Source organism: Megalobrama amblycephala, linkage group LG1 (genome assembly GCF_018812025.1).
Source record: "Megalobrama amblycephala isolate DHTTF-2021 linkage group LG1, ASM1881202v1, whole genome shotgun sequence".
Classification (NCBI taxonomy): domain Eukaryota; kingdom Metazoa; phylum Chordata; class Actinopteri; order Cypriniformes; family Xenocyprididae; genus Megalobrama; species Megalobrama amblycephala.
Window position 1 is genome coordinate 67,538,968 of NC_063044.1, and position 23,856 is coordinate 67,562,823.

Here is a 23,856-nt window from a genome sequence, read left to right on the forward strand (position 1 = left end):
CTGAAACTGCGGTTCTGAAACTGTGGTGCTGCGGGTCTGCAGCTGGATATGTCTCGCTTTTCCACCATCGGACCGAATGGTTCTGTGCCGATCCGGACCAGCTGGTACGGTTCCGGTTTCATTTTCCACTGTGGGGCTGATAATGGCCGCTCTTTGGAATGTAAAAGCATCAGTCGTTGCCTTGGTAACACAACGGTTTACTTATGAAATTATATGTAATTATTATTACAACGACCGCGTTATAATACGTTATAATACTTTTACATTCCAAGAGCGGCCATTATAGCCCCACATTGGAAAATGAAACCGAAACCGTACCAGGCCAGCTGGTCCGGATCGGCACGGAACTATTTGGCCCGATGGTGGAAAAGCGGCTTATGATGTCATTGTCCAGCTCAGTTCAGTGTTAGTGCAGCCAAATCAATAATGTTGAAAATTACTGAATATTGTTGAATATGTCGTTTCACAAAAATATTGTGGGCTTTACAGATATGTTCCTTTCGTCTTAAGTAACTGGAGTTCATTTCTAAATAATAATAATAATTGAAGGCTAGTAAGTGGCAACACTGGACTGTGACTGGAGCGCTGATGGCAGGAAATGACGGTAGCTCTGGTAGTGATCCGGAAATGGAAGATGAATCGTGTAGCGGGAGTACAGGAGGGAATGAATGGTGGAGAGTAGTCAATCGGAAAAGAAAGAAAGCTAATAGTCAAGGATCATTTACGGACAGTGGAAAGGAGGAACATGTGAGTAGGAAAAATATAGAAGAATATAAGGTAATGATGAAATTTGCTGAATCAGGCATGACGATAAACCCAATTAAACTGACAAAATCTCTGAATAAAGCGATAGGAGAAATAAATAGTGCAAAGACTCTGAGAGATGGAAATTTGATTATCATGTGTAAGGACGAAAAACAACAAAAGAAGGCACTAAGTATAAATTCGATGTTTGGAATGTCAGTGTCATGCACATTGATGAAGACGAAACCCTGGGTTAGAGGAGTAATTACTGGAATTCCTACTGATGTGAATACTGATAAAATTAAGAGTTGCGTCGAAGGGGGAAAAGTAATTGGAGCAAAACGGCTGCAATATGTGAAAAATAAAGAAAGGATGGATAGTCTATCAGTTATGCTTCAGTTTGATGAGGAAAGAATGCCAGAGAGGGTAAAAATAGGATACGTTAGTTACCCAGTAAGACCTTATACGTGCCTCCTCCGCTTAGATGCTTCAAGTGCCAGAAGTATGGCCATGTTAGTGCTGTTTGCAGAGGAAAACAACGTTGTGCGAGATGTGGGGGTGATCACGAATATGGTAAATGTGGGGAAGGAGTGAAGGTAAAATGCTGCAATTGCGGAGGTGAGCATAGTGCAGGATTTGGGGGATGTATGGTGCACAAACATGCTGTGAAAATTCAAAGTGTGAGAATAACTGAGGGGTTAACTTATGCTGAAGCAGCAAAAAAAGCAAAACAAAATGAGCAGATACAGAGAGAGGTAAAAGTACAAGATTTGACTGGGAATTCGTTGGTTCAAAGTAATAAAAAAGAGGATAGTTTGGTGATCGGGAAAATGGAATTCGTTTCATTTATGGCTGAAGTGGTAAATTGTTCTGCTCAGACAGAAAGTAGAACGGAGAGAATTAAAATTATAATTCGGGCAGCTGAGAGATACTTGTATGTAACAGGTGTAACTCTGGAAAAAATAAATGACATGCTAAAGACTCATTCAAGTACTCATACAGTATGTGGAAATACTTAATAATAATGGTTTTAACGATTCTGCAATGGAATGCCAGAAGTCTAATTGCAAATGGATCAGAATTTAAAAAGTTTATAGATCTATTAGATAAGAAACCAAACATAATTTGTGTACAAGAAACATGGTTAAAACCTAAATTAAATTTTGTTTTGCAAGGGTATAATATTGTAAGGAAAGATAGGAAGTCAGGCAATGGAGGTGGGGTGGCAACTTTTATAAAAAATGAATTAGAATTCAGAGTTATTAATGAGATTGAAGAATATGAATTGGTGGTTGTAGAAATATATGCAGAGAAACATAATATTAGAATAATAAATTATTATAATCCTTGTAATAGATTAAGTAAAGATTTAGAAAAGGTTATAGGATCAGGTAATCATAAAATAATTTGGATGTGGAGATTTTAATGCACATAGCACTTTATGGGGTAGTAGTAAAGATGATCATAATGGGGATGTTGTTGAAGAAATAATAGATAGTAATGGGCTAGTTTGTCTAAATGATGGTAGAAACACAAGAATAGATTTGGTACGAGGTATTGGGTCAGCTATAGATTTAACATTGGTTTCTGAAGGTATAGCAAGTAAATGTGTTTGGGATGTTTGGGAAGATGATAATATGGGTAGTGATCACTATATAATTGTATGTAAGGTAGGGATGAGTGTAATAGAACATAATGTGATTTTAGCTCCAAGATGGAGATTTAATAAAGCAAACTGGGAAGCATATAAATATCTAAGTGAGGTAGAACTAACAACAGTAGAATTAAATAAGATGGAAGACATAGATGAATGTAATAGGATAATATGTAAATTATTATATGATGTAACTGATAATATTATAGGAAAAAAGGGTCAATGTAAAAAGAGGAAAGCAGTTCCATTGGTGGACAGAACAGTGTAGTAATGCAATACATAATAGGAATAAAGCATTTAGAAAAATCAAAAAGTCTAATTTATTTGAAGATTTTATTAAATATAAGAAAGCACAAGCTGAAGTAAGAAGAATAGTACGAGCAGCTAAAAAGAAGTACTGGAGAGATTGGTGTAATACAATAGGGGAAGATATCAATATAAGTGAAGTATGGGGATCAATTAGGAAAATGGGAGGAATTTATAGAAATCAAACTTTACCTGTTTTAAAAAATGATGAAAGTAGAATAGCTGTGACAGATAATGAAAAAGCTGAAATGTTGGCTAAAGTTTTCGTTAAAGTCCATAGTGATGATAATGTATCAGAGGAAATTAAAAAGAGTAGAAATCAGAACAAAAATCAATATCCAGATTTAATGATGAAAAGAAGTTCTTCTGATGAAGCTTTAGATGCAGATTTTACTATGTACGAATTAAAGATGGCTCTAGGGGGCGTTAAACATTCATCTCCTGGAAAAGATGATATATGTTATGTAATGATTCAACATTTATCAGATAGATCTTTAAATATCATTTTAAATCTGTTTAACAAGATATGGAATGCAGGAAAGATTCCTTCTTCTTGGAAGCATGGAATAATTGTTCCATTTGGTAAACCTGGAAAGGATAAGTCTAATCCAATTAATTATAGGCCAATTGCTTTAACTTCTAATTTATGTAAATTAATGGAGAAAATGATAATTCGTAGGCTAAATTATATATTAGAAATAAAAGGTCTTATATCGCCATATCAGAGTGGATTCAGGGCAGGTCGGAATACTATGGACGCTGTTTTAAGTCTAGAAGCCGATATCAGGAAAGCTCAAGCAAATAAAGAAGTATTGGTAGGGGTTTTATTTGATATTGAGAAAGCATACGATATGCTCTGGAAAGAGGGACTTTTAATTAAACTTGAATGCATGGGAATTGGAGGAAAGTTATATAACTGGATTATGGATTTCCTATTAGAAAGAACAATTCAAGTTAGGATAGGAGTAGAGTATTCTAAGACTTACGTGATAGATAATGGAACTCCGCAAGGTAGTGTATGCAGCCCAGTATTTTTTAATATTATGATTAATGATATTTTTAGTAATTTTAAGGGTGACATTGGAAGGGCATTATTTGCAGATGACGGAGCAATATGGAAAAGAGGACGTAATATTGCATGTGTGTCCCAAAGATTACAAAAAGCAGTAGATAAAGTGGAGGTATGGGCAAATAATTGGAGCTTTAGATTATCTGTGGCTAAAACTCAAGTGATATGTTTCTCTAAAGGGAAAAAATTACCAGAGGTTAAGTTAAAGCTGTACAATCAGGAGCTGGAGCAAGTATCAGTAGTTAAATATCTCGGGGTATGGATGGAATCTAGATTGACATATGCTATGCATGCTACAAAGCTGATCAATAAATGTAAAATAGGAGTAAATATTTTAAGGTGTTTAACTGGGGTAGAATGGGGAGCTTGTAAATTATCTTTGAAAAGAATTTATTGTACATTAATTAGACCAAGTTTAGATTATGGTAGTATTATTTATGGCTTTGCATCTGAAACTACTCTGAAAAAGATTGAAAAAATGCAGAATCAAGCTTTAAGAATATGTTGTGGTGCATTTAAATCATCTCCCATTGCAGCCATGCAGGTAGAAGTGGGGGAAGCGCCTTTATACCTTCGAAGGTTTAAAATTAGAATGAATTACTGGCTTAATTTAAAAGGACATAAAGTTTCTCATCCAGTAAAGGGGGTGATTGAAGAATGCTGGGAGCATGGAAATAAAAATATCAAAAGCTTTGGATGGATTGCTAATAGGGAAGCTCAAGTAGTTGGTATTGCAGACTTTGATGTCAGCCCAACTGTGATAGTATCCAGAATTCCGCCGTGGATTTTTCCTATGCCGGTTGTAGATTTTCAAATACAAATAAAAATTAAGAATGAGAAAGATACCCCTAAGAACATTATTGCGCAGCAGTATTTAGATCAGATTTATTCTTCGTGGTTACATATATTTACTGATGGTTCTAAAGACCCTATCTCTGGTAGAACTGCTGCTGCTGTATATATTCCGAAGTTTCAAACTAGTATGAAGAAAAGAATAATTGATCATGTATCTGTGTATGCAGCAGAATTGATTGCTTTGGTGGTAGCACTCCAATGGGTTGAGGATGTAAAACCAAGTTTAGTTGTAATTTGTTCTGATTCTTACGCAGCATTATTAAGCCTTGCAAGTGGACTAAAATCATCAAGGCAAGACATTATTTATGAGATTCTTGCAAGTTTGTTAAGAATAAGTAAAGCAAGCTTAGTAACATTTTTGTGGGTTCCTGCTCATGTAGGAGTGGAGGCTAATGAAGTGGCTGATAAGCTAGCTAAGCAAGCTCTTAAACATGCAGAAATAGATATTAAAGTAACTCTGAGTAAAAATGAAGTAAAAGGGAAAATTAATGAATTCATAAATAACAAATGGCAAGAAGCATGGAATTGTGATAGCAAGGGCAGATATATGTATAATATTCAGCAGCAAGTAGGAAATGGAAGAAGTGTTTTTAGGAATAGGAAAGAAGATACAATTATTTCACGCATCCGAATAGGGCATACTAGATTAAATTACTCTCTGTTTAAAATTGGAAAACATGAATCAGGACAATGTAATTTTTGTAATCAGGCAGAAACAATTGAACATGTTTTAATTAAATGCAAAAAATATGGAAAAGAAAGATTAAAACTCATTAATGAAGTTAAAAACATGGGTGTTGAATCATTTAATTTGATAAGCCTCTTGAAAGAACATGCAGAACAAAGTAGAATCTATGGTGCTATTATAAAATATATTAAAGAAATAGGAATTATTAATAGAATTTTCTTTTTTTTTTTTTTTCTGTTTGGTAGCTGCTTATCAGTGCTTCACACTCCAGTCCAGTTGGTGGCGGTAAATGCACCATAAGTTGGTTTGCCATCCGCCATAAAAACGTCATTAGAAGAAGAAGAAGAAGGCTAGTAAATTGGCGAATCTGCGACTTGGCTGCGGGTGTCCTGTACGCGCGTGCGTTGGCGCGTCCGATGATGTCACCACTCGCGCCTTCCCTCAGTCAGTCAGCGTCGAGTCTTCTGAGGTGAGTTGAGCAGTTGACGGTATTTTGCACATTTACACAACCATCAAACACTCTTTATACAGTTTGTTTAAGCGACATTTTACAGGCTCGTTTCTGTATTGTTTTTATCGAGCACAGCGCGTCTTTTCTGACGTCTTCCTATTGAAATAAACATTAAGTGCAGCAGCAGCGAGCATGTGAGGAAAATATGTTGAATTCATTCAGACCTGAGAGATTTTGTGTGATTGTTTAAATGCTTGGTTTGAGTACTTTTCCTGAAAGTCGATTCAAAAGCTAAAGTTTGAGATCTGTGAGGGGAATCGTTGGGAATCGATTTCAAGTTTTTCATTTTTTCTTTATCATAATTTATCTTTGGCAGATTACATACTTGTTGAAGAGTTGAGTTTTATGATCATTGTCTGTTTCTGTAGTACCAAAAGTTTCGTATGGTCGTAAATGAAAAGAGAATGAATTAACCGGCTTATCCTTACCAAATTAAATCAGTTCAGTGAAAACAAATTTCATCTCAGCACTGCATATTAGCACAGACCCTCCTTTAAATTACATTTAGATGTGGTATTAATGCATTCACACTGCAAATATAATCACATAAAGTTATGAAATTAATGTTTTAAATATAAAATCTTAATATAGATAATAGAAATATGAAATGTTGTGAAAAAATAGGGGGGAACTAAAACCGCAGGTGGCAGCAAATCTTAAAGATATCACCCAAGATGTGCATGTCTTTCTTCTTCAGTTGAAAAGAAAGTAAGGTTTTTGAGGAAAACATTTCAGGATTTTTCTCCATATAGTGGGGTTCACTGGGTTGAAGGTCCAAATGTCAGTTACAGCGCAGCTTCAAAGGGCTCTACATGATCCCAGACGAGGAATAATTAAAAAAAAAAAAAATTTAACCACAAATGCTTGTCTTGCACTAGCTCCGTGTTACGCCTTCCACAATCACATTAGAAAGGTCATTCATGATGTAGGCAGAACTACCATGCTAGGGTACCAAGGTCCTCCAACCTCAAAATCGTTCAACATCGCTGTTTTACATTTTTTGTAAAGGGCGTTTGTCTTAGTCTGCTTGATTGCTTTGTGAACTTTCTAACTAATCCTTTAATATTAATTTCTTGAAAAAGAACACATGGACAAAGGTCAGAGAAAGGGTTTAAACATTTATTTTGAAATCACGATAACAATTACCATTTTTAAAAATATTAGTGTTTCTTGTGTTGGCATAAGTTCATACGTTGCCTTGTCAGATGAACGTTATAAGCCAGCGCTGCACATTTTGTATGTTTCCCTATTTCTGACACACCCATTTTAGGTCTTGCTGTCTCTACTAATGAGCACATGAGTTGAATCAGGTGTGATAGATGAGGGAGACATACAAAATGTGCAGGGCTGGGGGTCCTCCAGGACAGGTTTGGGAACCACTGTTATAAGCAACCCGAACTATTTGCAGAGATGGATTTTGAGTTGCTCCACAAATGTAAATGATAACTGTTTGTGTGGAGCTGCATTTACTGTGAACGAAGTCACTCTGAGATGCACATGAACTAGGGCTGGGCGATATATCGCATGCGATTGTCACGCGCATTTCGTCAGTAAAGCCGGTTCCCTGATTACCGCTAAATCACCATCACATGCTTTCAAATGGAGTGGCATTTAATAAACAGAACCGTAGATCACTGATAAGCTACGCAATAACGCGTTCATTATCGAAGGCGATTCATCTGCGATATGAACGCGATATTGCGTGGCTTATCAGTGATCTACGGCTCTGTCTATTAAATGCCGCTCCATTTGAAAGCAGGTGATGGCGATTTAGCGGTAATCAGGGAACCGGCTTTACTGACGAAATGTGCGTGACAATCTCATGCGATATATCGTGCAGCCCTACCTACTAATATTCGGTGTTGATTACTACCGAAGCTTCGAAGCTTAAAAAATGGTATTCGGACCAGCCCTAATTTCTACCTATCTGCCTATTTAATGAAGAAGCAGGACAATGTTCTGGTTAGCAATAGAATAAGTTGTGAATTAGCAATAGTTAAAATAGACAGAAATGCTTAAATTCAGTAACTGATATATTTATTATTTTGGCAGATTAGCTCCTCCCATTTAAATGTATCATCAGTGAAGCTCCTCCCACAGCAGTCACATGGTTAGTGAAACTCAAGTTCTCCATATGCTGGAATATTTTTTCAAAGTGAGAACATGAGTGATCCAGAACCCTGCAGAATGAAACACACTGAAGATACTGAAGAACAAAGAGGTTGGTGTTTATTCTTCATTCATTCATGATGCTGAACAACATTCATGATAGAAAGATTCAAACACTTCTGCACATTTAGATATGAAAAATCTTAAAGCCCCCTGTAATCAATAATTGTATCCCTTAAAACTAATCTTTGATTATCAAAATGACATTTTAATGTTTTTTCATAACTTTAAAAACTTAATTTTCATCACACACAGTTTTTAAAGGTCCCATGGCATGAAAATTTCACTTTATGGGTTTTTTTTAACATTAATATGAGTTCCCCTAGCCTGCATATGGTCCCCCAGTGGCTAGAAAAGGCGATGGGTGTAAACTGAGCCCTGGGTATTCTGCTTCGCCTTTGAGAAAATGAAAGCTCAGACGGCCCAATCTGGAATCTTCCCTATATGTCATCATACGGGGAAAGGTTACCTCCCCTTTCTCTGCTTTGCCCGCCCATGAGAATCTGAGGTACTACCGTGTGAGGCGAGCGCAATATTTTTTTTTTTTTCCTCGAGGGACATCATGGCTTGCAAACGAGCGAAGCATGGCAGTTGCTCAGTGTTTGGATGTACAAATGAACACCGGAGTCTATTTTTAGTTCCTTCATCCGAGCCTATAAAGAAACAGTGGGTTAATTTTATTTTCCAAAAAAATGCGCCGATACAACTTCCCAAAGTTTTGTATGTCTGCGCCAAACATTTTACCGACGACTGTTTCCTCAACTTGGGCCAATACAGTGCTGGCCTTGCAGAACGCCTGAAAATAAAGTCTGGATCAGTACCAACTCTCCTTGGATCAGCTACAAACCTCAGACAAGTAAGTCAACTAACACTATACAATTTTGTTGCTTTACTGTATATGGTTTCTTAGATTGTTATCCTTAGAATGCTGCTAACAGCCCAGTTACTGTCGCTAATGTAAAGGTAGATAGCATCAAGTATGTGTGTGAATACACACAGTGTAACGCGAGTGTTGTACGTTTCTTTGTTGTTTGGATAACCGTTCTGCTGTTGGTGTTTTGGCACACGCGATACCGACATTTCCAGATTGCAGAGCTTGATGTAATTGTAATAAGAAAGATTGTAAAAACTTTTAAGACATATGAAATATAAAATATGTAAACCAATAAATTATGTAATCTCATTTAAAGGTGCAATATGTAAGAATTTTGTAGTAAAATATCCAAAAACCACTAGGCCAGTGTTATATATTTTGTTCACTTGAGTACTTACAATATCCCAAATGTTTCCAACTATTTGTAAATCGTGAGAAAATTGCAATTTTATCCAAGGCTCCGGGACGTGTGAGGAGTCGCCTGTCAATTGCGTCATACCCGCGTTACCCTCGGTTTCCAGTTTATTTTGTAGAAACCAAGGAAACACCAAAGATGCTTTAATATTTACATGTTTTAATAGACAAGGGAACAACTGTTTTGATATATTTATAGACAGAAAACTAATTATTGTTATATAGCTCAACACGTTTAGTCTTATTGTTTAAATCTGATTTTCTTGATTTTTTTGTGAGTACCATGCTTTACCATGCCTCAGAGAAAAACACTATTTTGTGAAGCAGCTAACATAGCATAATCAGATGCAGCTTTATTTTTAGTAACAGTAATACAGAATTTTCTCATACAGTACTTTTTAAAATTAATTGCATGCCATTTATCAACACAAGCCATCCAGCATTTAATATGATATTCTAAAATCAATCTTACTGCAGTGTGTAACAGTGTCTTACAGCAGCCGCCGAGCGAACACACAGAGCAACATTATAACATCATTTTTAACACTCTCAAATGTATCTAATATGATAAACAGAGCTGCGTTACCTCATACTCATGACCGGAAAAGCAGAAGCGACGCTGGCGACTGTGTCATAATAAAAGTCCCGCTGCTCGTGAGGCGTGTTGCGCAATCGCTCCAGCTCCTCGTTCAGCTCCACAACACTCGCTCCTGCTCTGCTTCATACTACAGTAACGTTAATAATCGTATCCATGAACATGATTTGTTCCTGAGTCCAATCCCTATTCTTTTGCACCGTCCGTTGAGGTGGAGACCACATGTCCCAAGATTCCTCAATAAAACTTGTCATCAAGATACGCCTTTGTTTTTAATAGGCCTCTAGCGGCCAAAATTATTACATATTGTACCTTTAATCATTTCATAGATATAATTTTAAGTATTAATGTTATTCTCAGTAAACATGCTTATCTTCTATCTTATTACTATTTTTCAACTGGAATATATACAAAGTACTAAATACAAAGATTACCAATTTGACCTTATTGTCTCTACACAGGGCAGCACATCAAGTGCTTGCATTCAGCTGCGTCTCTCAAGGGATGTTGCCTGCCAGACAGACCCCCTGGAAACACATACTGTAGGCACACAGCTATCCTTACATACTCTGTGGCCCCACTTTAGAAGTGAAGGTATGTATCTACCACCTTCAGTACATTTACTTTTCATGTAGTTAGTTAGTATTCTGGCATTTCTCTTTGCTTTCATTATGTGTTGTTTCATTAGACTTTCCTTAGTAAAGTTATTTTTGGCCACAGGTGTCCAAGCAAATGTCTCCTGCAAAGATTTTAGTGTTGGGACATCCAATGCAGACCCTTTGTGCCTGTCATCGACACCTTTAAAGAGACCACCCAAAAGACCTCGTCTAGACCTAGATGAACAGCTGGAGGATGATACATTGGAGGACAGCTCTTTAGTGGAAGCATCGTTAGACTCTACACTTAAGTCGTAAGTTACTGAGTGTGAAGATATATGTGTGGCTAACATTCTAACATTAAGAATTAGTCTCAATGAGACCGTTGTTGTTTATAGCATTACTTTTACGATTGTTTATAAATATTATTAAACCAGCTGCAAACATGGTGATGGTTTAAATTACAGTCCAGATGAAAGCTCAATCCATTTAGTTTTCCTTTCTTTGTGGTTTGATATAGAGAAGATTCATCCACTCCCACCCACAACTGCAAAAAGTACATAGTGTACGAGAACTGCATCATGGAGTTGTTTAATGTATGTCCAGTCTGCACACGGGCATGTGATGTGCGGACCCAAAGGCTGGGGACATTCCTGTCTGTGAAGCAGTGGTGCCCCCATTGCACATTTAGAAGACACTGGAATAGCCAGCCTATCCTTGGGAGTGTGCCATCTGGAAATCTGCACCTTTCTGCCGCCGTGTACCTGAGTGGTGCATCTTTCATACAAATCGAAAAGGTAAATGATAAGGCTGGGCGGTTCCAATTTATTTAGATTAATTCGAATTTGTTTTGCCTCGATTTTATTATTCTTGGAATTGAGAAATCGCAATTTTGAATAAAAATGTTAGCAAGTGTTCAATTAGACATGTTGACAATACAGCAATGATAAGCGTATTAGAAGAAAATGATCCGACCTCAGGATGGCGCCGGCGTGCCTGATTAACCGCTCTCATGTGACGCTCTGAATGTAGAACACATCACTGTTCTTAAGCGGCTGTTCATTCAGAAATCCGTTATTGTGTTTTAAAAATGAGACGCAGGCAGTGGAATGAGGAAAAAAAGGCAAAGTTATTAAACGTGAGTTGAGCTTCTTTTTTTTTTTTTTTTTTTTTTTTTTTTTTTTTTTTTTTTTTTACTTGACCGCCATGTTTTTACAATGCCGTTTAATGGGTGAGACGCTGCAAATGACGCAAGACAAGTGCAACACCTAAACATGACAAAACAATAGGAAAAATTGCACAATGGGATGCAAAAACCTGTAAACCTGTTTGATATTTCATGTTTGCATGATGGTGACATGCTGAAAGCTGCTGCTGTTTTCTGTTTTTACAAAGCATTTGATGTTAATAATAGCCTATTACTTTATTTATTGCTGTTTTTTAGCATTTTCTACTTAGCATTTTCTTATTTTATATTTCTGAGTATATAGGAAGTGTTTAAGATAAGTTTGTACATTTGTTTTCATATTTCAGGCATATTTCTGCACTTTTTTTAACCAGATTGTTAATGAAGAGAATGCTACTCAAATCATATTCTAGTTAAGTTTTTAAGGTGACTAAAAAAAAAAAATCGAAATTGTGAATTGGTCAATCGTTCTGAAATATCGAGATTTTATTTTTTTGCCATATTGCCCAGCCCTAGTAAATGATGTGCAACTGTAGTTACTTTGGCTGTGAATTACTTACATTTAGATCAAATTAAATGTATTATTTATCCCCCCACACCAACAGGTCTTCAATGCGATGAAGCTACAGTTGTTTAGGTATGAAACATTTCAACGCCATGCCAGAGCTTTCATTGAACCGGCAGTTATTCACCACTGGAAAGTCACACAGGATGTGAATCTGCAGCGACTAAGTCAGGAGGAAAAAGTGATAGTTGGTGGTGACATGAGAGCTGACTTTCCAGGTAATGATACTTCACCGAAATAGTGTAGTTTATACAGGGGTTAGATATTGTTTGAAGTTAAAAGAAATGACCTAAATAAAATTCTAGACATAATACCAAAGTATTGAATACTGATTACTAATGTGACTATTTGAACAAAAACAGGCCACTCTGCAAAATATGGCAGCTATACAATGATGGATCTCCATACTAACACTGTTGTGGACATTCAGTTGGTTCAGGTGAGTTGTCACCTGTTCATTTATTTTGAAAAGGGGTTATTGGTTAGAATTTTAAAAGCAAAGTCTATAATTTATTTTCTGTTAATATATTATTGTTTCACGTTAAAGGATTAGTTCACTTTCAAATTAAAATGTCCTGATAATTTACTCACCCCCATGTCATCCAAGATGTTCATGTCTTTCTTTCTTCAGTTGAAAAGAAATTAAGGTTTTTGATGAAAACATTCCAGGATTTTTCTCCATATTGTGGACTTCAATGGCCTCCAAACGGATGAAGGTCAAAATTACAGTTTACAGCGATCCCAGACGAGAAATAAGGGTCTTATCTAGAGAAACCATTGCTCATTATTTATATATAGAGCTGAGCAGCAGATAAGCATATTAGAATGATTTCTGAAGGATCATGTGACACTGGAGTAATGATGCTGAAAATTCAGCTTTGATCACAGGAATAAGTTACTTTGTGAAATATATTCAAATAGAAAACAGTTATTTTAAATTGTAATAATATTTCACAATATTACTGTTTTTTACTGTATTTTTAATTAAATAAATGTAGCCTTGGTGAGCAGACGAAACTTCTTTTAAAAACATTAAAAATTTTAGTGGTTCCAAACTTTTGGACTGTACTGTGTGTGTATATATATATATATATATATATATATATATATATATATATATATATATAAGTTTTAACAATTCTTTTTCTCTATTTGAATTCCAGCAGTGTAGACACTAAGTGTATTACTGCCCTCCTCAGGTCGAAGTTTGAACTAATTGTTATATACTTTGCACAAGCATATTGTACATGACAATTTAGTTCAAACTTTGACCTGAGGAGGGCAGTAATACACTTAGTGTCTACACTGCTGGAATTCAAAAAGAGAAGAAGAAGAGAGCTAGTTCAAGATTACCCTTTTGGTTAAAACTTAACTTTTTTTTAGAAAATGTGCGATGGTTTCTCTAGATAAGACCCTTATTTCTCATCTGGGATCACTGTAAACTGTAATTTTGACCTTCAACTGTTTGGGCTCCAGTGAAGTCCACTATATGGAGAAAAATCCTGGAATGTTTTCATCAAAAACCTTAATTTCTTTTTGACTGAAAAAAGAAAGACATGAATATCTTGGATGACGTAGAGGTGAGTAAATTATCAGGAAATTTTAATTTTAAAACTTCAACAGAGCAACGAGGTTGGTGGTAGCTGCCACATGGAAAAAGAGGGCCTAGCAAGGAGTCTAGCATTACTGGAGTCACATGGCGTCAACCTTGATTGCATTGTCACTGATCGTCATCCACAAGTACAGAAGTTCCTCAGGGAGAGAAACATAACCCATTACTACGATGTCTGGCACATGGCAAAAGGTATTTTGTCAGTGCCAATATGGAGCTGATTGACATCCATAGTCCATTATACCATACAAAATCTATCAGTTTTGCTCCAACCTTTTCCTTTTTTATTGAGTTGTTAGTAATATCCTTTTGGTGAGATTTGTTTGAAGCTTGCATAAATATCCCATTTGGTGAAAAGACTTGTCCTTACTTTGAAATTGTGACACTCTGAGTAAATGGTAACAAATGCTTTGAAATTGATTATGAAATGCTACAATAGAGTATATGAGTATCTTTACTAAGTGGAATGTATTTTGTTTTCATTGCAAGGAATTTCAAAGAAACTGGAAGCAATCAGTCAGCAGAAAGACTGTGAGAAACTCAAGAAGTGGATAAAAAGCATCAACAACCACATATACTGGACTGCAGCTGGCTCAACCTCCGAGCCAGAGAGAATTGCAAAGTGGACTGCGATCCTGAACCATGTTCGAGATGTCCATACACATGAGGATCCTCTTTACCCTAAGTGCGAGCATGTGATCCGCAAGACAACTGACAAGAATAAATGGCTCCAAGCAGGTATTCAGTTTTGTTTTTAAATATACAGGCTAACAGTAAACAGACATAGTTATTTAGTCACTTTCAGAAATTGACCAGAGATTATCATTGTATTATTTTCTAATATGATATTGTCTTATTGTCTGCAGATTCTCTAGTTTTCAACAAGTTGGAGAAGTTGCTGACAAATAAAAGAACGCTGAAGGATGTTGCAAAACTAAGCCCTCACCACCAAACTTCATCGTTGGAGGCTTTCCATGCCGTCATCCTTCGTTTTGCCCCAAAGAATGTCATCTTTCCCTTTATTGGAATGCTGTGCAGGTAAAAGAAAGTTTGTTTTCTCAACACTTTTAGCCTAAAATATCTGTCAATATTAACATGTTTTGTTTTGTACTTACAGACTCTACCTGGCTGCTATGCATTATAATGAAAATGCGAACCGGCCACAGGCCGAAACGGAGGACGGTGTACCTCTCTTCAAAATCTCATTTCCAAAGACTAGGAAGGGAGAGTGCATAGTTAAACCTCAAAAGACACAGCCGACCTTTGGTAAGGGTTCAGATAAATTCAGACAATACATATTGAACATGAACAATCAATTACATACAAAAACACAGTAAAAACAAAAACCAACCAATTAAAAGGAAAAATAAATGTTTGTGCTTGTGTTTTATGATACAGGTTATGTTGCTGACATGATGGACCTCATCTTTGAGAAAGTCTTTGTCAACCCTATGCCATACACCGATGCGCTGTTGGCCATCCCTGTCCCAGAGGACCTATCAGCACAGTATGAGAAGCCGGATAGGGAGGAGGTCATTGCCAACTTTGTGTCGATGTTCAAACGGGGGGCAGTTTAAACCCGACGTATTGGCCTTCATCGTCAGGAAATTCAGAGCGGATGCGCAGGACCACACAAGCTGGAATAATGACCCGGATTCTGCGTCCCAGGTGGCCCCAGCCCCAGCACCAGCTCACAAATGAACGATAGGAGAGATACCTGTAGCGACTAAACAATTGATACTGATATTCAGTCTTGCAGAGATTTAACATTGGTTTGTGTTATTATCTAAGCAAATGAAGAGTTTGGTTCCAAAACGTAATAACTCCATTTTGATTAATTTGAGTAAAAAGGTGTTTTCTTTACTAAGAAAGTAGCAAGTTGAAAACCACTATTGTCTGTTTCAAACTTTCACATAGCATCTTTTGGTTATAAAAACATTAAAAATTCAAATCTACATTTTGATTTTAAAAGGTTTATTATTTTAGATTAATTTTTTCCCAACATGCAATTAATCCATCAATATAAAAGTTATTTTTCAAATTGAAAACATACAACAAAGTTGATTCACATATATGACAGCCTCTGAACTTTGCCAATATTTATCTTATATGCAGGCATTTTACTAAAAATACAAAAATACTTAGAGCATTGGGGAAAACATGGCTGTGCCCCAGATAAAGACGGGATCGTGAGAGATGACCAGATACAAAACTGATTTTGGCCAAAACTCAATTTTTTAAAAAAAAATGGCGTTTATCGCGTTTTGGAACCAAACTCTTCAAATGTTCCTAAGCTCCTATGGATCATCTTCAATGCTTGTTTTGTAATGTTTTTCAACTTTTTGTTTTCTTTCTGATGTAAATATGTCTTGACACTGTCTACACTATTGAATGAAAATTAGACACAAGGTTTGTTGGTGGAATAAACAGTCAAGACTCAGACAAGTCTTGTTCTTATTTTATTTATTTCTGTAACAAAGCACAACTTACTGGTGTATTTCTCTCAAACGTAGAGGACCATAATCAGCTCTGTATATTTGGCTGGCATTCTGCAGAGAGTAGACATTGAGGCAGACAGGATACAATCCAGGATGGTCAACCGTACATGTGAGCTGTTTTTCGACCTCCCGTAGTCTTCTAGTAAGCTAATTAGAATTACAAATGATTAGTGTCAATTTCAGGCACAATAAGTTGTCAAATGAAGAGACAAAGTTGTTTCCAAAGTAGTTTCCAATACCTGAGGTATGTCCAAGCAGCAAATATTCTCAGCTTCTGTTGGAATGGTAGCACATTTTCCACAATGGCACCTATCCAAAAAGGTAGATGTAATAATGGCAGAGGTCTGACTAATATAGTGGCGCTGGTTGGTGTCTGTAGCTGTTATACATATTCAAGCTCGTATTTTTAGGTTCAGTAATTTCACTTTAATGGCAAAATTTAAAGGGTTAGTTCACCCAAAAATGAAAATTCTGTCATTTATTACTTACCCTCATGTCGTTTCACACCCGTAAGACCTTTGTTAATCTTTGGAACACAAATTAAGATATTTTTGTTGAAATCTGATGGCTCCGTGAGGCCTCCATAGGGAGCAATGACATTTCCTCTCTCAAGATCCATAAAGGTACTAAAAACATATTTAAATCAGTTCATGTGAGTACAGTGGTTCAATATTAATATTATAAAGCGACGAGAATATTTTTGGTGCAGCAAAAAAACAATAACGACTTATTTAGTGATGGCCGATTTCAAAACACTGCTTCAGAAAGCATCGGAGCATTATGAATCAGTGTATCGAATCATGAATCAGATCGCGGGTCAAACTGCCAACGGCTGAAATCACGTGACTTTGGCGCTCCGAACTGCAGATTCGACACACAGATTCATAATGCCCCGATGCTTTCTGAAGCAGTGTTTTGAAATCGTCCATCACTATATAAGTCGTTATTTCGTTTTTTTGGCGCACCAAAAATATTCTCGTCGCTTTATAATATTAATATTGAACCACTGTACTCACATGAACTGATTTAAATATGTTGTAGTACCTTTATGGATCTTGAGAGAGGAAATGTCATTGCTGGCTATGCAGGCCTCACGGAGCCATCGGATTTCAACAAAAATATCTTAATTTGTGTTCCGAAGATTAACAAAGGTCTTATGGGTGTGAAACGGCATGAGGGTGAGTAATAAATGACAGATTTTTCATTTTTGGGTGAACTAACCCTTTAAATTGAAATAACTGAACATAAACATACAAGCTTGATAAAAATGCTCATTTTAGAAGAAAATTTCAGACGGCACTTAGAGGCATTTTCATCTGAAGTCTTAAGTCTTCATACATTATATATATATATATAACGATAGCAAATCAGAGCAACATGAAAAGCCAACAACGTAGGCTAGCATTAGCTACATGATAATAAATTTTAAACTAAAATTAATTGCTGATTAATTTTAAGCTAACCACTCAGAGACATCCTGCTGTAGCCACTGAGCTCCAACTTCTTCATCTGGCGCTTCTTTATCCGAATCAGATTCTGGGTCAAACTGAAAAGCTTGAACGACTGCGTGTCTTTGAGCCATTGCGATACATCCACTGTCAACATTAGAGCATGGTACCGTAGCCGCAAGCTGGTTAAGGCCACACACCCTCCACCTTACCCCGCCTCTCTCCTTCTCATTAGCATTTAAAGCTACAGACCCAGAAATGGCATGTCCTGAGGAAAGCTTATTGTCGGACTGGCTCGTAGTGGCTGAAATTCTGCACCAAGGCTGAGGGACCTTTAACAGCTGTGAAGTAAAATAAATTAACTATGAAATGGGTGCAAACATATTTTGGCTTTCAACAAATGGTCAGTAAAGGGAGGTTTGAGAATTTTTATATTGATTGTCAAACTATATTGTTTTTAATTCATTCATCAAAAACTTTTTAAATCCCGTGACATTCCGCGTTATATAGTAAATTCCATTTTTATGAATGGATTCCGCGATTCTGTCCACGTTTTCTCAGTGTTTCCAATAATCACAATGAGTATGTGTGTGTGAGTACCTCCGCTGTACGGCCGAGTCACTAGCTCGACTCCTCAATGGAAAAGTGAATGAGAAGCACCTGCTGCTCATCAAATATTCATGCTGCAGCACAGAGCAGTTGTTTCAGTTATCACATATCGTTTTTCTTACACTCAAAGTAGATTGGTCTCCCAAAGCGATCCCCAATTCGTCGGTCAGTTCCAACGTATGTCTCTGTTCCCTTCTATATATGGTTTTATACGTAACTGAGACGTTTTCACTTTAATGATGCACTGAAAACTAATTTCTTTTTTCTGTCATTTTAGGGCTGATGGAAGTGAAGGAGGAAAGTGAAGAACTGAGTGTTGATCATGTTAAACCTGGAGAAAAATATTTGTTGCACTCAATGACTGAAAAGCCATTTTTAAAGAAAAATAAATCTTTCACCTGCACTCAGTGTGGAAAGAGTTTCACAAACAATCGTAGTCTTGAGATTCACCTCAGAGTTCACACGGGAGAGAAGCCGTTCACATGTGATCAGTGTGGAAAGAGCTTCACACAAAAAACTAATCATGATCAACATGTGAAAATCCACACCGGAGAGAAGCCACACACATGTGATAAATGTGGGAAGAGCTTCACGCTGTCAGCAAACCTTAAAGAACACTTGAAGAGCCACACCGGAGAGAAGCCGCACGCATGTGATCAGTGTGGAAAGAACTTCAAAAAAAAACATCATCTTGAGGTTCACATTAGAGTTCATACAGGAGAGAAGCCATTTACATGTGATCTGTGCGGGAAGAGCTTCACACAATCATCACAGCTTCAGAACCACATGAGAGTTCACACTGGAGAGAAGCCGTTCACGTGTGATCAATGTGGGAAGAGTTTCACCCGATCGGAACACCTTAGAGGACACATGAGGATCCACACCGGAGAGAAGCCGTTCACGTGTGATCAGTGTGAAAAAACATTTGTTGTGGCATCCTCCCTAAAGAAACACCTTAGAGTTCATACAAAGGAGAAACCACATTCATGTTTTGTATGTGGAAAGAGTTTTTCACTGCTTCACAATTTACGTACACATCAGAAAATTCACACTGAAGTAAGAGATCATGTGTGCTTTGAGTGTGGGAAGACTTTTTCTTATGAGAGTGTTTTAAAACTGCACCAGAGAATTCACACTGGCGAAAAACCTTACAAGTGTTCACACTGTGACAAGAGATTCAATCATTCGACAGATCTAAAAGCACATGAGAGGATCCACACTGGAGAGAAACCTTACAAGTGTTCATATTGCAACAAGAGATTCAGGCAGTCAACAGATCTGAAAAGACATGAGAGGATCCACACTGGAGAAAAACCTTACAAGTGTTCACACTGTGACAAGAGATTCATTTATTCATCATATTTGAAAACACACGAGAGTTTCCATAGTGAAGAGAAGCCGCACATGTGTGATCAGTGTGAAAAGAGTTTCTCTATTAAAAGTCACCTGAAGCGACACATGAAGATCCATGCAGTGGAGAAACCACATGACCACAGTTTGAAATCACAGTAAGTTGTTCATCTTTATTGGCAACAAAATCTTTTCTGTGTGAGTCAGTCAGATTTCTCCTCCCCACCTGTAGCTGATGGTGGTGTGAAGAGACCCCTGATGTGATTGTGAAGCACTTGTGAAGCATATCATGTCTGTTGGCATGTAACTTATTTGTTTTTATGCAGAACCACCAGAAAACATCTGGAAGGAGATGACCGAGAGATCCAGTGATCCAGAACCTGCAGATGAAACATAATGATACTGAAGAACAAAGAGGTTGGTGTTTATTCTTCATTCATTCATTCATGCTGAAGAACATGTCGATTAGACGTGCTGATATTTGGTAATGCGATATGTCACGATAATAATGAATATGCACAATATTGTTATAGTGGGTACTTCAAAATACCCTAAATAATCATTTATTACCAATTATTAAAATTGTTATAATGCATTTAAGAATACTTTCCTCATCAACCATATAAAATAGGATTATATTAAAGAATGTTTAGACATTGCGTATTGTTCAGATCTACTGGACTGTCTCTTGATAGACTTCTTTTGTAATGGCGTTAACCAACCTCTACAGACCAAGCTTAGACGTGAGGGTCCGAGTTCATCATTTAGTTGCTTTTTGGAGTTTGCTTTATTGACTGTTGGCTCTCAATTTACTGTGGGTGTCGTGGAGGAATGCAACACCTCATCTACTCATGTAATGGCTGCCGCGCTAGAAGACACTCACAAAATGGCGGCCGCAACAACAACACCAAGTCAAGTCACAGCTAATCTCCCTGAGCCAAGTCAAGTCACAGTGGATCTTCCTGAACCAAGTCAAGTCACAGTTGATCTTCATGAGCCAAGTCAGGCCACTGTTGATCTTCCTGAACCAAGTCAAGTCACAGTTGATCTTCATGAGCCAAGTCAGGTCACCGTTGATCTTCCTGAGCCAAGTCAAGTCACTGTTTATCTTCCTGAGCCCAGTCAGGTCACGGTAGATCTCCCAGAGCCTCGCCACATCTCAGCAGACCTCCCAGAGCCTCTCCACATCTCAGCTGATCGTCCAGTCACATCTTCACTGATCGTCCAGAGTCACGTCATGTTTCCGTTGATCGCCCAGAGTCATGTCTCCGCTGATCGCCCAGAGTCACGTCACGTCTCTGGACCCGTCAGAGGATTGTTGTCCAGTGTGGACGATCCACCGTTGACTTCAGCACGAGCAGCTTTGCACTCAAGCCTGCCAGCCGCTTCACACTCAGGCCTGCCGGCCGCCTCGCACTCAAGTCCGCCGGTTACTACGCACTCAGGTCCGCCAGTGTCTACGGACAGGAGGGCTGCTTCGCCAGTTCCGGAACTGCCATGGCTGCCTGAAGCTCCTGACCCACCTTGGCATCCCTAGGCTCCCGAACTGCCATGGCTGCCCGACGCTCCTGATCTGCCTTGGTGTCCCAAGGCTCCCGAACTGCCATGGCTGCCCGACGCACCCGACCTGCCTTGGCGTCCCAAGGCTCCCGAACTTCCATGGCTGCCCGGCGCTCCTGACCCGCCTTGGCGTCCCAAGGCTCCCGAACTGCCATGGCTGGCCGACACTTCTGACCCACCGTGGCTCTCCGAGGGACCTGACCCTCCGTGGCTGCCCGAGGTACTCGACCCGCCGTGGCTGCCCGAGGCTCCCGACCCACCATTGCGCCTAGAGTCTGTGGACATGCCCTGGAGACCTCCTTACCTGTCTGTACACCCACCCTCACCTGCCAGTAGGTCTCCAGGGCACCCACCCCCCTCCCCGGTTGTTCCATCCACAGCGCAAGGACGCACCTTCCGGGAGGGGGATGTACTGTCACAGTCTAGTCATTCCCGGACTCCATTTCCCATAATCCTCCCTGGCAATCACCTGCACTCACTCCACCAATCAGCAATCACCCACACCCAGCTGCTGCGCATTATTGCATAGAGTTACTATTTAAGCCGCTCACATCCTCACACTCATTGCGAGGTCTTGTATTACTATGGTTTGCTTTTCTGAGCATTTGTCATTGTGTTTGCCTGCCTGTTATTGACCCTGTCTGTTTCCTGTGTACGATTCTATGCTGCCTACCCTTTGCTTTGCTTTTGACTTGTGATTGCTATCCGCCTGCCCTGACCCACTGCCTGTGTTGAAATTCTGTCTGCTCTCTGCTGTACCTGTCTGCTGTTGTTTGACCATTGCCTGTCTTACTACAAACACTGTCTAATAAAGCCTGCACATGGATCCCACGTCATGTGATTACTCGTTACAGTTATATTATGACAACAACTTATTTCAATATCGTGATAATACCGTATATTGTGATAAAAGCTTCAGCAATTAATCGCAACATGAAAATTTCATACCGTCACAGGCCTAATGCTCACCAGATTTACATTGTTTCAGGTCGAAAAATAAAACATGACAAATTAAAGCACATAAAAACCCAAGTGAATTAAATATTTTTTTCTAGAACTTTTTAATGCTTCTTTTAAACCTAATGGGTGTGAACAAGGAAAAATCACATCTGCCTTCTCGTTTTGAAAAAAAAAAAACACCATTTAACTGTGATCAGTGCAGGAAAAAGTTTCACTGAGCATCAGTCCTGAAGAAACACCTGAAGATTCACACAAAGGAGAAGATTCATACGTAATATTACAGCAGAAACGACAAGGTGGTGTGTGTTTAGGAGCAGGAAATCCTTTACTGTTAGCAATGTCTGCACAAAGGAGATGTCGGCCAGCTGCTCGAAGATCTCGCCTTTGGAGAAGACTGTTGATTTTATACTCAAAAAAAAAAAAATTGATTATCACTACTTAAAAATTAAGATTACCCCAGAGTGAATTGCATTGCTAGCCCACCCCAACACTTACAATAATAATGATCAATGTACTACACCAGTGGTTCCCAACCACATTCCTGGAGGCCCACCAACACTGCACATTTTGCATGTCTCCTTTGTCTGACACACCCATTTTAGATCTTTGAGTCACTACTAATGAGCTGATAACCTTAATCAGGTGTGTTTGATTCAGGAGACATGCAAAATGTGCAGTGTTGGTGGGCCTCCAGGAATGTGGCTGGGAACCATTGTACTAGACAAATACAGCTGATGTGAATACATCTTCATTTAAAGTCAAGCAATAAATTAATGGATAAACAGAAACCAGCAGAACAAACTTGACCAAAATCACATCCTCACTGTCCTTTGGTCTTTTTCTAGATGCTCTCGCTGGTTCTGGACTTACTGAAGATGAAGAAATCACAGCAACATCAGTCCAGATAAGGCAGTAAAGGCAGGTGGAGTGATGGAGGGTCTCATCCATGGCTCTACACCATTCTCAGGATCTGCTGTGGCTCTCCATCTCTTCACCTACTTCAAATGCAGTCATTTTAACAGTGCAATGTCATTTGATTTCTGTATTAGAAGTAATAAAATTATCTTACTTCACATTTTTGTTTCAGGTTTTCCCTTTTTTTCACAAATGCCACCATCACCTTGCAGGTCCTGCTCCACCACAAAAGCTCTGCCTCAAATGTACATGCATCAAGAATCATAAAAGGGCTGTAATTTCTCTGTTTGAAATTACAATTTACAATTAAATTAAATTACAATAAACTATAAAAGATTTAATCAGATTTTGTTTTATATTTGCATTCATGTATTGTAAACAGTGTTGACAATAGTGAATTCTACAAAATAACACACATACATCACTCACTCAGATGTCCATTTCATGTAATGTGCTCTCTTTAATACTTAGATTTTCCTGTCAGAAGTTAAAGGTGCCATAGAATTGAAAATTTATTTTACCTCGGTTTATTTAATTAGTGTTCTGTACATGAAAAAAAAAAATCCATGGTTTTGCAGCCAAAAAAAGCATCCTTTTCACTATCAAGCCAGAAGGTGGGCCTTCAGAATACATATAATCATGGGCCCGACCACTGGCCTGACCGTTAAAAATGCCCGA

At 38.1% G+C, this 23,856-nt stretch overlaps 2 protein-coding genes across 5 annotated transcripts; both read left to right on the forward strand.

Moving 5' to 3' along the window:
• The first annotated feature begins 621 nt into the window (after nucleotides 1-621).
• On the forward strand, nucleotides 622-23,336 carry LOC125280736 (gastrula zinc finger protein XlCGF52.1-like). Its single transcript, XM_048211484.1, has 5 exons — nucleotides 622-747; nucleotides 5,562-5,785; nucleotides 18,671-19,901; nucleotides 20,070-20,160; nucleotides 23,109-23,336. The coding sequence occupies exons 3-4, from the start codon at nucleotides 18,676-18,678 to the stop codon at nucleotides 20,113-20,115; spliced, it is 1,272 nt and encodes a 423-aa protein (XP_048067441.1). The 5' UTR covers nucleotides 622-747; nucleotides 5,562-5,785; nucleotides 18,671-18,675; the 3' UTR covers nucleotides 20,116-20,160; nucleotides 23,109-23,336.
• Nucleotides 7,910-16,368, forward strand: LOC125280579. Of its 4 annotated transcripts, none has more exons than XR_007187658.1 (13): nucleotides 7,910-8,048; nucleotides 8,342-8,852; nucleotides 10,341-10,473; nucleotides 10,600-10,789; nucleotides 10,996-11,272; nucleotides 12,267-12,444; nucleotides 12,589-12,665; nucleotides 13,850-14,030; nucleotides 14,328-14,576; nucleotides 14,705-14,876; nucleotides 14,956-15,104; nucleotides 15,237-15,506; nucleotides 16,352-16,368. XR_007187658.1 is itself a non-coding variant. In XM_048211235.1 (13 exons), the coding sequence occupies exons 2-13, from the start codon at nucleotides 8,559-8,561 to the stop codon at nucleotides 15,413-15,415; spliced, it is 1,968 nt and encodes a 655-aa protein (XP_048067192.1). In that variant the 5' UTR covers nucleotides 7,910-8,048; nucleotides 8,342-8,558; the 3' UTR covers nucleotides 15,416-16,278. The 4 variants fall into 4 exon arrangements, 3 of the variants coding, with proteins under 3 accessions (XP_048067192.1, XP_048067178.1, XP_048067182.1); XM_048211235.1 differs by lacking the exon at nucleotides 16,352-16,368 and having other exon boundaries at nucleotides 8,342-8,662; nucleotides 8,774-8,852; nucleotides 15,237-16,278; XM_048211221.1 differs by lacking the exon at nucleotides 16,352-16,368 and having other exon boundaries at nucleotides 15,237-16,278.
• Nucleotides 23,337-23,856: the final 520 nt, after the last annotated feature.

Bases quoted from the DNA above. Each gene is read 5' to 3' on its own strand.
- LOC125280579 (XM_048211221.1), top strand. From the start codon at position 8,559: ATGGCTTGCAAACGAGCGAAGCATGGCAGTTGCTCAGTGTTTGGATGT. The intron at 8,853-10,340 runs GTAAGTCAACTA...GTCTCTACACAG, and splicing joins CAGCTACAAACCTCAGACAA to GGCAGCACATCAAGTGCTTG. The intron at 12,445-12,588 runs GTAATGATACTT...GAACAAAAACAG, and splicing joins CATGAGAGCTGACTTTCCAG to GCCACTCTGCAAAATATGGC.
- LOC125280736 (XM_048211484.1), top strand. From the start codon at position 18,676: ATGGAAGTGAAGGAGGAAAGTGAAGAACTGAGTGTTGATCATGTTAAA. The intron at 19,902-20,069 runs GTAAGTTGTTCA...GTTTTTATGCAG, and splicing joins GACCACAGTTTGAAATCACA to AACCACCAGAAAACATCTGG.